This window comes from Tetrao urogallus (assembly GCF_951394365.1).
Source record: "Tetrao urogallus genome assembly, chromosome: 2".
Classification (NCBI taxonomy): Eukaryota; Metazoa; Chordata; class Aves; order Galliformes; family Phasianidae; genus Tetrao; species Tetrao urogallus.
Window position 1 is genome coordinate 100,258,054 of NC_136814.1, and position 13,781 is coordinate 100,271,834.

The 13,781-nt window shown below is 43.5% G+C and overlaps 1 protein-coding gene across 1 annotated transcript; it reads right to left on the bottom strand.

The window, feature by feature from the left end:
- Positions 1 to 1,339: 1,339 nt before the first annotated feature.
- Positions 1,340 to 13,305, bottom strand: LAPTM4A (lysosomal protein transmembrane 4 alpha; the record flags this gene model as incomplete). The annotated part of the gene is made up of 7 exons (XM_079532995.1): positions 1,340 to 1,414; positions 1,907 to 2,005; positions 2,910 to 3,005; positions 4,540 to 4,662; positions 4,746 to 4,822; positions 6,999 to 7,119; positions 13,207 to 13,305. 7 exons carry the CDS (start codon positions 13,303 to 13,305, stop codon positions 1,340 to 1,342), a joined length of 690 nt encoding a protein of 229 aa, XP_079389121.1.
- Between the last annotated feature and the right edge of the window lie 476 nt (positions 13,306 to 13,781).

Here is a 13,781-nt window from a genome sequence, read left to right on the forward strand (position 1 = left end):
GCATTTTCTTAAACAGCAAAGCAACAGGAAGGAGGTACCTATTGCAGCTGACTGGAATAACCAACAGCCTCTGCCTGCCCCTTCTCCCTAGTTTAATCACAGATCCCTTTCATCTACCATGGTAGGAAGCCAATTCCTCTTCAGATGTATCAAATCAGTAAAATGTATTTTATCTGTTACTGCAAAGGAGGAAGAATAGAAAGATCTCAATTTCATCTGTTTAAAAAGAGAACAGTATTGAATGTATGGCATACACCCAACAGCTTTGGACATTCTCCAGTGCAAGTACTGCTGTAGTCCCACTGGGTGTCTGTCCTGCTCTTAACATCTGACCTTATCAGGCATCAAATTTGCCCAAAGGTCTGGAAGGTTTGCGTACAGTTCCCTTTACTCAGCTTATATAAGTAGCAACCAAACAGAAGGCCACTGAGTCGTTCAACTGCAACCAAGGCTGCAATACGAGCTTGTATACTGAAGGGAATCCATGCTTTCTATACAGAGGACTTCTGCTAAAGAACACGGATCAACCACTGAACAACACCATTCTCAGTCAGTGCCATACAGATACGGCTTAGTGAACCTGCCTGCAGGGCACTGAAGGACTTCAGCATTTAAAAAAGAGGCAGACCAATCCAGGCTACTGGTAAACATTTCATAAAAGATTTATTTAAGTATCATTTATCACAAAGATGAAAATACGTATAAGATTAGGAGCATGCAACCATCATCTACGTTTCTATTTATTCCCTTGCATTGACAGCACATAGTAATACAAGTCCTGTGCCAACCTCGCTTCTTCCTGAAAATACTATGTTTCAGGACATAGGATAAAACAAAAAACCCACAGTAAGGTAACATATGAGAAAAGTGCAAAGTAAAAAAAAAATTCATGTATATACCACATTCAAACCCCTTCCCCTCCAAAAACCAAATAAAGGCAAACTGTCATCCTGCTGCACAGATTGTCTTTATGATCTACTTTACAAAAAATGAATATAAATTAAGGGCACAGTCCTGCAGACACTTATGTTTGTAGCTAACTTGAATCACAGATGGGCTCAGGTATGGTATTAGGAAAAGCCACTGGTTAGTCACACGCAGAAGTTCCTGCAGTAGAAGGCCCTAAGGCAATAAAATGTTTAAAAGCATTAAGGAGAACAAAAATTAAAGCAAACAAAATCACACCCAGATGAGTTTTGCTTAGTAAGTTTCTATCAAACATTTTAAAACAGTTTGCTCCTAAAGTCCTGAATATTTCTATTACTTAAGCAGTTTTGCAAGATTGAAAGACAAAACCCCCAAGGAGCTGGTACAGGTGTGAACAACCATCCAGGGTGCTTCAGGCAGGTATGTAGGGAGGTGGAGGCTCCTTCTCAGGCATCTTCACTGCCATTTCGTAAGTTGGCAGAACGTACTAAAGAGAAAACATGTTGAAGAGATTAATGCAGAAGGCTGAGGGTACAAAAAGCCCAGAGTGAAAGCATCTACACATGCCCACTGCAATTTAATTCTCTGTTGCAGGCTGATGTAGGAACCTAGCAATGCTTCCAATGAGCTGACATGAGTGACAAAGTGAAAGATGGTGCACAAGCAGCTCACTGCTGCGCTCCCCTAGGCCATTAGTTCCACCCCACTGCCTCTTGGTTTTGCAAGCAGCAAGAAGGCTTTGATAGGTGCAGTCAGAAAGCTTCCTTCAATTAAAGAAAACCCACCAGATTCCTCCCTGTAAAGCCCTCCTGTTTATGTGCTGTGAGAACGCAATGCCAATCTACCTTAAACAAGTTAAAGCAGCTGATGTTAATCCTCCCATTCTTTGTTCAGAAATCCAGACAAGACATGTAAACATGGATGCTGTGCTTTTCTATTCCAAAGTTAATTTCTGATTCCCTTCACAAAGAGGCTTTACCTGTGGAGGTGCTTCAAAAGCAGGGTACACTGCTATCTCTGGCAAATTTCTGTTGCTGATGTATTTATAGCAGTTCCATACACAGTTGATTAGATACGCCTGAAAGAGGAAAGATTTCTCTTTTTAAAGACCTCATATATATTAGCTGATTCAGAAACTAGATGCTAGATAACTTTTGTGTGACAAAAAGGAGCAATGTCCATTACATACAGATACACACATAAGGGATGCTGCTTATTAGCAGGTTTAGTCCTGTTTAGCCTTGCTACCACGGTGATTCAGGACAGGATGAGCCCCACAGATCTTAGCAAAGGAATTCACAATCGAGCCACTTCATCTGCGTGCCTCAGAACTGCTAGTCAAATTGATCCCTAACTGGCTTATGCTTCTGTGCATCTCAGTCCAAACTTGCTTGCAGGAGGAGGACAGGCCAACAGCACAATTCCACTTGCCCAAATTCACGTTATTATTTGTCTAACCACATGCAGAAGAGAGAACGAAGCCTGAGGCACTAAGGACAGGACAGCACAGCAGAGCAGCCTGATGTTAAGCTAACATCAGCTGCTGCAGAAAGACACACCGTCATGCTCTGATGACTGTACTTCATTTTTATGATTAATCTTTATACTCCTCGCACCCTGTTTATTATGATTAAGATTTTCAAAGTTTTATTTAAGTAACTTGCATACAACAATTCTATATTATTTCATAAGCTTATCTATAAATATTATTTCCACATATACAAAAAAAAAAAAAAAAAAAAGGTATCTGGAGTCTTTGTGCTTTCCTGCTCCCTACTAAAGTGCAAACATGCCCCACTGCAGGCAGCACAAACTCATGGGAGACAACAGTACACCACATGCATGACTGGAGTTGTGCCATAACTGAACATCCTAACAGGTCAGCAATTGCACTCCAAGATAATTCAGTATGTCTGTATCTACTGATAGCATGTGAACAGAGCAACTCATTAAATGGTCACAAGTTTAAAATTGTAACTTACCTTTAAAATGATAAATAAAGCAAAGAACACCAGAACAATAAACAGAAGACAGCTGGAATCCAGTGAAAGAAGATCATCTTTGTAAGGGAAATCCGGCTAGTTAAAAATAAATAGGGGGGGTAGAGAGAAATGGAGGAGATGAGCACAAACAGTACATTTATAAATATCAGACACCCACACTCCACCAAGTCCTGCCTAAATTATCCTCTCAGAAACAATGAGAAATTTACTCTCTCCTTTGCTCTTTCTTTACCCTCTCGCAAAGCAGAGCTTTTATCCTGCTTCTGTCCTGCAAGAATGGGTCAGTGCAAAAGAGAGCTGTAAGGAAGCAGTGTACTTTCTGTCATTTTCTCTGTCGTATACTAGGACAGACGTCCATGAAATTTCCTTCTGAGCAACTGCAGCACAGCATCCATACAGGTCCTTTATTTGAGAGGCCTTTATTGACTTAGTACTAATAACCTCTTATCAGTCCAACCAGTTATGTTATGTCTGCAAAGCAGAAAGCAAGAAGAGTTGACTCCAAACTTAGAAGAGGAGCCAAAACACAGCAAGGAGCTGCTGCACATTTCACTCTCTTCTCCCCCAACCACACTAACAGGGCTTCTCCTCAGTATTCATTTTTAAACATCTGCTTGCACAGATCTACACACCAGCCAGAAATAAGCTTGTGACCCAACTCAATTGCTGGTATATCCAACACACTGCATCTTTTCACAGTTAAACATAGGCAGCATTAATGAACATTCTGCTGCTGTTTCCTCAAAGTCTTGCTGAAAAATGAGAACAATACAGGATGTAAAAAAAAAAAAAAAAAAAAAAAAAAGGAACCCTCAGAATCTCAGGCTCCATCCTATATGATGTTGTAGACTCTGCATCCATCAGTCTTGCCCTATACTGACTCTTACCCTTCCCTCTCACCCCAACCAAATAAGAGTTGATGTTTTTATTCTGCAGTAACAAATGTACCACAGAACCACATTATTCAGCTTGCAAAATCTTTGTGTCAAGTGAATTAAGCACAAAGAGTTTAAACCAACATCTTCCCTCACAGATACTTCTCTCCTCCCCTTAGGTTTCCATTTAGGGAGAAGTTACAGCATCAGTCCTTCCACTTCTGATAACATCTCATGCTCACAACCACCTTGTCATCCCCTATTGCTGCTGCAGTCCAAGTTACTCTTTTTTAAGCAGCTACAAGGTCACAGAATTGTTTGAGTTGGAAGGGAGCTCTCAAGACAATCTAGCCCAACTGCCCTGCAATGAACAGGGACACCTACGGCTCCATCAGTGCTCACAGCCCTGCCCAGCCTGAGTGCCTCCAGAGATGGGGCCTCCACTACATCTTCAGGCAACCTGTGCCAGTGCTTCACCACCCTGACTTAAGAAAACTCCTACATCTCCCCTCCTTTAGTTTGAAATCACTTTCCTTTGCCCTACCACAACAGACCCTGTTAAAAAAGCCATCTCCTTCTTTCTTACAGCCCCCCTTTAGATAAGGGAAGGTAACTATCAGGTCCCCCCAGAGCCTTTTTTCTCTGTGGAAAATAATTCAAGCTCTTATAGCACTTATCAAACCAAAGTTCAACTTCAGATGAGAAATACTAACGCGAGCTGGACAAACGCTTACCAACTGATCCAAGTAATCCTTGATTCTTGGCAAATAGGTTAAAGAACTGATTGCAACCAGACAACTGACCACAAAGTCAAAGAGTTGGTAACAGAAAAACGGGATCAGCCAGCCTACACGGTGCTGGAAAAGAAAAAAGCCATCTGTAAGATATTCAGTTAAATGTTCAAATAGCAACTTTAAAGATACAGACTGAGTATACTTACAGCAATTGCACCATACACCATCATTGCACTGATTGTGAACATGAGGAGGGAGATGGCAAAGAGAACGCAGGCATTTTCTGCATTAAAAGAAAAAACAATTTAGATTCAATCATTACTTCACGTTAGCACACTGACTGGTACACAATCTCTATACATAAAACAGTTGAGAGGGAAATCATGGTTATCTACACAAACTGGAAGCTGCAGATTTGAGTAACTCAGTTCTTTACTAAAAGGAAAAGGTTTGGCTCAAGAAAACCAGCTGGAAAAAAAAAAAAAAAAAAAAAAAAGGCTTTACCTTAATCAAAAGCCTTCATAAAGCTCAGACATACCAATTAGAAGCCTGACATCGTGTAATTGTAACGCAGCGTAACAATGCTTATTTGCAGTATGTCAGTGCCCAAAGTATGCGGGTGATTAATTTTACTACTGGAAAGACTTCAAGTGAAGTCAGCACAACGCCAACCTTTCTGCTTAAAGTGCTTGGGTTATATAATTTGGTCACTGGCAGCAGGAACTGCACTGCTGCTTAAGTACCAGTAAGGAAAACAGGAAATCGCCGTGTGGAAGGTATCCTATTATTTGGGAGAAAAAGCAGCTGAACAGAAGCCAAATGGTAGCAGAATCCAGGACGCCCATGGAAGCTGAATGATAAAGATCCCCCCTGAGCAACACGGTTAGTGATGACAGAAGCACAGCTGCTTTCCACCAGTTAGATTATATTCACTGTCCTACAGCAAGCACAGTTGTATTTTTTAACACAGAGAAAGAAACCAGCTCGAGCCTATAGATGTTGTAAGCTCCTGATTTTAACAAAGCTGAAGCCAAACTCCCGTGGTTCAACATGCCTGAAAAGAAATTATCTGCAACTGATCTGAAAATTATACCACATTCGCATACCTAACTCATTATGAGATAATAACACACACACAGATGGCATCGAGAAGGCCCTCCTGAAATGCACTGTCTTCATCAGAAATTGTGAATGATAAACAAGTGTTAAACTCATACTGACAAATCCTTAGAATAGAATTCACACAATAGAATTTTGATCGTGCAAGAGGGTTGAAGCCCCTTTGTAGCCACAAAACCTTGTTTGCTCCTTGCTCCTGCTCCCATTTAACTACTAACGTACGTGAGTTACGGCTACAGATGAGAAGCCAGGTTACGAACAACTGGGCTTCAAGCTGCACGTAGGAAACACTGCTTCTCTGCAAGAGTGGTCAGGCAGTGCAGTGGGCTGCCCAGGGAGGTGGTGGAGTCACCGACCCTGCAGGTGCCCAAGGAACATTTGGTGTTGTGATGAGGGCCGTGGTTTAATGAGAGCTATCGGTGATGGTTGGACTGGGTGATCCTGGGGGTCTTTTCCAACCTTGGTGATTCTGTGACTGTATGATAACTAACAAAGACTGAACTGGAACTCTCCAAATCCAGACTTGTGCTGTACTATTCATCTTCACTCCATACCAGATCTTGCTAAATTTCAGTATAACAGAAGACCTGACACATTAGAAGTGCCACTCAGCATATTCCTCCACACTTAAAACAAACCCAGAACTCAGTAAGTATTTACACAAGATTACATGTCACACTGGAGCTAAGAAACTTGGTCACTGAAGATAAGAGTTTGACACCAATTCCCTTTGTGAGCATCATACAGTTCATCTGTAACAACAAGCCAAAAACTAGGTTTAATTTTGCTCTTTCTGTTCTATGCTTTCTGTTGTTTGGTTTCTGTCAAAATTTGATGTACAGAATAAATACTTCCCTGAAGTACTTCATAGTCTGATTTTCTCTCTTAGAAAGATACTGTGCTTTTCTTTCAGTAGACTTCCAAGCCTGTAGACTGTAGAGTTCTTTCCTTACATTCAGGAAGATCAACACAAATTCCAAGAGCTTCCTAAAAATAAGCTCTATTTCTGTTTTACTGACCCAGCAAGGACAACAAATGTTCACAGAGAAAGCAAAGTACTGATGTTCTACGTGTACTGAGTGTTGAAGAAGGCCAAGAAACCTTTAAAAATCCTGATGTTCAACAGGATTGGGACTAACATGAAGTAAAAATAATATTCCACTAACCTTTTTACACATACAGCAGATCTGAATTACTAATAATTCGAAAGACACTCAAAAACAAACAAACAAGGAAATCATTTTTAAAAGTTGCATGCCTTCATGATACACCATTGCAAGGCAAGTACACTATGACACTGCATTTTTGTGTTTAATTGCATGGAAGAGCTATGCACCTACCAGCCATCCTCTCAGAAGCATAGTAGTTTCCAATGACTTCATACTGGATATTAACAGTTGGCACTACGTTTGGATGAGTCACTTCTACAGTCAACAAGATGCCCATCAGCAAGTTCACCACCTGAAAAAGATCACAGTTTCCTGGGTAAGTTACTGTAACAGCTCTGATCATCTTCACAACACCAGTAAGCTTTTCACTTCAGTGAGAAGCAGGCTCTTTGCTTTGCCTGTTGTGAAAATGCAGGAAGGGAACACAGGACAACTTAAGATCAAATTGCAAGCTAATTTAGTTAAAGCCATGCCCAAAAAAATGCACTGGATTAGCTTTAATGAATTCAAAACTAAGTAACTTTGCAGATGAAGAGGATGGAAGAGCTTGCAGTCATTCAAACGACACAGATACTAATTGATCAAGGCAGATCTGTGAACTGGAAATAGTTAAAAGAGGCAGGAATGAAAGATTACACTGAGGGACACAATGAAGCACATTTGGAAGAGATTTTGCTTCCTACAACAACTTGAAAGGCAGAGGTAATTTAATACACAAATAAGGTACTGCATGCTACTCTTCCAAATGGTGCTAGGGTAAGGCAGTACAGATGGATGTGCAAAGGGGAAAATCCATGCTACAGCTCACATCCTCAGCTGCAGCTTGCTTCCAGCCCTCCTCATCCCTCCATGTTACCAATTTACAGAAGCTATGGAGAACTGGCTCTCTCCTACCTAGAACATTTATTAAAACCTCCTCAAGTCTTATCAGACAGGCTAAGCAAACAAATAGTGAAAGCTGAAGAAATCTTGCATAAATGCTGAACTCCAAAATCCATAAGCATTCAGCACTTGGCTATATGCTTACCAGTACTCCTCCTTACTGTCAAAGACTGCTCCTGCTCCCCTGTTTGGTACAAACCAGAAATGCTTTCAGTAAGGCTCAAAGAGTCAGAAGTAGATTAAAGCTCTGCAAAACTACCTTCACAGCATTTATAGGCTGGTCAGGATTTACAGGGCATAGTTTTGGTTCTTACTACCTGGAGAGATAGGCCAAAGAAAAAGGTTTCCTACTAGAAACCTTTGCAGCAGTATTTCCAAGCCGCAGCCATTTCAGTATTCAGCATCAGTATTCAGCACCAGCAGCAGGATCTCTTACAATTAGCCTCCAAAAGAGGCAAAGAGCAAGAAAAAAATAGAAAACCCCACACAGTGCCCCGCAGTTTCTCCTAAGATTATTTGCCAGAGATTTCTTCTGTTGCTGGCAGTGTTCCAAGAGCCTGCGATGGCAGCAACGGCAAATCCATGCACAATACAGAAGTTTCCTTACATTAAGTAAGGCAAATAGTTAGACAACATTTAAAAGGAGGTTTAGCTATTAAGGTTTAGAGATTAACACTTACACGAAAAGAACCTTTCAGTGAAAGGTGGCAGTTGTGTAAAGCACTGCCATGGCATCGTGCATTAGAAGAACTTATTAGGCACGCCAGGTTCTCCTTGGTACCCTTGCTTTTACGCCTTAGAAACAGCAGCTGCTAGGAACTGGCACTGAGTTTGCCCACCACTATCTTCACAATACACTGATGCTTCCCCTCACGAGTTTGCCCTGTAGGAGACCTACTCATCTGCCACTGGTTTAATGCTCTGACTTTGTTCCACCATCACTTGGAGGTACAGAACGTGATCTTTTCTCACCCTCATTTCCTCCTCCTCTATTCTGCCTTTCTGCTCTCAATGCTTTTTCAAGCTTTTTATTTCCTTCCTCTCTGTGAATGAATCAGAGGTATCAACCTATGTTTTGGAAAATAACTTTGGCTGTATTTATCCTTATAAGCTCACATCAAGTCTGGATATCTGGTTGCTGAAACATTATTTTCTACTTCATAAAACACAATGAGACTTGTTCAGTCATAGCCCATTCACTTACTGTTTATACACCATCACCATTTTAACTCGAATAGTGATTAAGCTCAGACTGAAATGACTTCATTGCTGAGTTTAACTGCTGCGATAGGCTATCTGCCTGCAGATAAGGGCCAAGCAGCACTTGCATTAATGCAGAAGTGCAGAAGAAATTTTAGCTGTCAGTCCGGTCTTTAAAATTGAAAGCTTTAATGCCTTTCCATTGCACTCGTGCAGCCCTACAACTGCCACTGTTTCGGTTTTCTTTCTACCCACGGTCCTGATTTAGCATAACTAACTCTTAGCAACATCACCAATTAAGTTCAGAGTATCAGAGCTCAGCCAGAAAGAGTGCAAGGAAAACAGATTGGCTTTTGAATGCCCTGGTTTGCTACGTGAACAGTGTGGTTTGATCCTCCTCCCCCTCCAGCCTGGATCAGAGAGCAAAAACCAAACACCTCTGCTAATTAATACGGCAGGGCTTCCACTGCTCCACTGTTGCTCTACTTGAATCATACACAGCACTGAGCAATTCATCATGTACAACATATGGATTTATATTAAGTTACAAACAACTCCAAATAAGGTATCCTTTCAAGCCCGAGCCTGCATTTTAGCTGCAGCCATTCCTCTTCCACACAAGCCTGATAACAGCAAAACCACAAGGCTCGTTTCAGCTCCACAGTCAACGCAAACAACAGCCAGAGCTTGGATTGCAAGGCATCTTCCAAGTTTTAACAGAACCCACTCACCACAAATAACATTAGTAGCTGGCAATGTAATAAATGACTTTCTACTTCAACCAGGTAACAAACTGAGGTTGCACAGACATCTCCAGGGGTCCCTTCCAACCTCAACCATTCTGTGATTCCACACACAGAAACATCAGCTCCCTGTACGCTCAGAACTCCAGAGACTGAACTGTAATGAGCATTAGCTTTTTAATTACTGAGCTCTTATCTCCACTGTATATATTTAATGGCTAATCACGCACTGCTTTGCATCTCTGGAGGCCTAAACATGAAATGTAGGTTTCCCCCAGCACTCTGAGTGCTTACAAGACTTAGAAACAATTCCTACTCGCAATCTGCTTACACGAGTAGGGAAATAAAGTGAAGCTGCCTTGCACAACTACACTTCCCCAGCTTTCTCTTAGTTTCCCAGTACTTTAACACATCCTTGAAGAAACAAAATGAGGTAGTTTCTTGGCAGTGCTTTTCTGTGTGCCTGTGGGTTCTTCTGTGCGTTTTAGTCCTGCTTTTTTTTTTTCCCCCCTGATCTACTGAGAAAAGCATATTTTCAACAGGGTATTCCACAGCTTCCAGCACTATTATAATCCTTTACATTTGGAAGCTGCGCTCGGAGAAGAACCATCTCCAGAGATGCTCCTGATGCTCCTGTTATCCAGTAGCACTCGCATCATTTTGATTCCATCACTGAAGTTTCCTGCCAGAATGAAACAGCCGCTCCCTCCCAAACAATGCTGTTACTTTCAGGCTGTTTATTGAACTCCGATCCGATTTTGCCAATGCAGCGTTCATGTTTCCGGTCTCTGGAAAGCACTGTGCCTAATAAGAAAGTTTACAGGAAGAAAAAAAAAAACTTCAAAGCCACATGTTTGCAATTACGAAGCTGGGAATAGGAGGTTTTCTTTCCTTCCTACGCAGGACAGCAGGGAGCATTATAGAATAAATCAAGCTAAACTAGTCCTGAAAATTAAGCATGGTCCTCTAGAAACGGTCTGAACTCAGTTTTCCACATAAACAGCTCATCTGTTTATCAGAAGCAGCAGCAGCAAGCAGACTGCATGTGCTTAGAGCAGGCGGGTGTGTGACACGGCACCAAGAGCAGGCATTGGAGATAACGCCGCTGCTCTCCACGGACTGACAGAAGTACACCTTCAGGACAGTAACATGTAGCTGCTTTAATAGGAGGTGAGTTCATTTGATACGAGATTTTAAAGTATTCGTATAAGCAAAAAATCAGAAAAAATGCCTGAAGTGTTACATAAGAACAACGCATATGTATTAAAAGGCCCAACCTCTTATCTTACTAAAACATCTGGAGGAGATTGCTACAGGACTCCATTTTATGGTTGCTATCAAATTCCTCCAGGGGTGCACAGCACGAGAGCAGCGTATCCACTGAATGCAGGCTGGTGCCAAGGCCTCAGCCACACCAACCTACGGCTGGACTGCATATTCTACCTGCCTCCTAAGAAACAAGACATTAAAGTTCCCCCTATCTGTCCCACCATAACTTACAAGCAGATCATTAAATTGGTTTAGAAACATTTATCACCAGCTAGCGTCTGAAAGATTGAAATTAATGATTATAAATAAATGGCTTACTAATGAAAATGTCCAAACAACCTGACGTGCTTAACCCATTTATGCATTGGTTTTTTAAGGAAAAGTTTCTCAACAGAAAGATTAGTTTTATTTTCACTGTCTGAATTGTTATTAGATGTCAACACAGCTAAATAATAAAATATATTTTGATTTAAAGCATCAGGCAAGGCAAACCACCTAAGAATTCAAGTTAAGATCTTATTTCAACTCAGCTAACAGAACACAGTCAGCACCTTTTCTCAGCTGGCATCTCAGAGGAAACCAAAAGAAACGTTTCCAAAGGATTTGGTAGGTTTACAACAAAACACAGTAATCAAGCCCCTCAGTGGCACCCAGCTACCCAGAATTCAACTCTGTTTTTTCTTCTAATAGCCTGCGGTCACACGAGACCAGAGGACATTCTGTCACCACACCAAGGCCTTCCCAAGTCTATAAGCACTGCAGTATATCTTTAGATTTAGAGAGGAGGAAAAGGGGTTGCACCCATGAGCTAAGAATAAACATCAGCTCAGAAACACAGCAAAAAACTGAGTGCTACCAGGCCTGGCGAAACAGAAAGCAGAACCACGTCCCTCTGAGATCCTGGGTTTCTCAATATCCTGCTACCAGGAAGCAAAAGTATGGAATGCAGTCAGGTACATTTGATTCATAACAACATGAACAACTCCTTACGAGCAAAGGCTTACACTTCTACTTGACACAGCAGATTGATCAACTTCCAGAAATTTCACAGCATTCCACAACAGGTTATATGTTCACTACTACAAAGGTCTTTGTTATTTTATATGGACTTCGTACGGATTTTAGAGTGAAATCAGTGCCAGATCATCTTCCCTATTCTTTTTTGGAAAAATAATAATACCCCTTTTTCTAGAGTTTTGCTGCATTTCTTACACCCTGCCCCACTTTCTCCAGTCATTCTATCATTTACCAGAACACTACTGCTGACAGTGGGAAAAAAAAAAAAAAAAAAAAAAAAAAAAAAAAAAAAAAAAGCCAGGCATCTCTCAATACTCATGAGAGACCATGAACTCACTAAACTTCAATCCCCACTATTTCTGCTTCTCTGAATCAGTTTGTGTGCATGCCATGGCATAAGAACTCAGTTTTTCACTTTTACCATCAGGAAAAAGGTAAAGGTGCACATAGTTTGGTTACAGCTCTAGGAGAACAGAAAAGCTGTGATGCAACCTGTTTACATCATCCTCACATTTTCCCTGCCCACGGGGGTAAGAGGAAGGAAAGATGAGGAAAGAAACTGAATAAAAGGGAACTTTGCTTTGTGCCTTAACTCATGGGTACTGTTCTCACGTTTTTACTTTTTTTCTTCCCCACTTCAGTTCAAAACAGTCTTTAATCCCTCAGCTTCACCATTGCGGCTGTGCTGAGAGCTGAGGGCAAAGGACAACCGAAGCTGCCCAACGTTCACACAGCACCTGCCTCTCAAAGGCTACACACCACTCCAAGGCACATCTCTTATCGCTTTATTCCCCACATGCCCCGAATTCCACCTTCCTCCAGCTCCTCCCGGCCAAGGACACGCTCAGCACTGACTGAAAGCCGCTTCTAAGCCCCCAAGGAGGGGAAGAGGAACGCTAACAGCTCAGCTGCCGCGGCCTTCAGTCTCGCTGCACTCTGTTTTCCTCACTACGGTGAGGGACGTCGAATGCTAGGCAACACCGGGAGGGCTGAATCACCTCGGGAAGCCCACGTTGCTTCTCCCACACGACACGACACGCACACACGGGACAGCCGGCGCCCACACCGCGACCCACGCGACACCGCCCACCCCAACCGCACGCGGCGCCCCCCGCGCAGGGCGCATGCGCGCTGCCCACCCTTCGCCCACCGCCGGGCAACGGCCGGAGCCCCGCGCACGCGCGCTGCGCTCAACCGGAACCATCGCCGCCGCCGCCGCTACCGCCCCCCCAGCGCCCCCCCGGCAGCCCCCCGCGCCAGCTGCTCACCATGTACCAGGTTCCTAAAATGATGGTGCCGGTCCGCACATGGCAGCAACCACAACAACGAGTACTGTAAAAACGGTCGCGGCTCCGCTTGAACGTCATGCTGGCAGCTGCTCCGCCGCGCTCGCTCCGCCAGACACCCTCCTCCGGACTCGCCGCTCGCTCTCTCCCAGCACTTCCCCTCAGCTGAGGGCCGTAAAACCCCCGCTCGCGCGTCACCGCCTCTCCGGCCAATCGCGTGTCGACAGCGGGGGCGCTGAGGGGTGTGCCCGCGGGAGGGCCTACGCGTCGCCGCGGCAACAGCGGATTGGCGGCGCCGCGGACCAATCGCAGCGCCCCGAGTGCAACGCCCTGCCGTTCACCTGCGCGGCGGTGGGGTGGAGCTCACCTGAGGCGACGCGCGGTAGGGGCTGTCCGACGTCCGCCATATTGGGGAGGAGCCGCCCGCCCCCCCTCACCTCGGCCCGGAGGCAGCCTGGCATGGCGGCGGGCGTCGTGTTGTGTGGGGCTGGTGCCTGGGGTGCTTCCTCCTGAGGGCCAGTGGGGGCGGCCGTAAAACATTACGAAACCAATTTTGC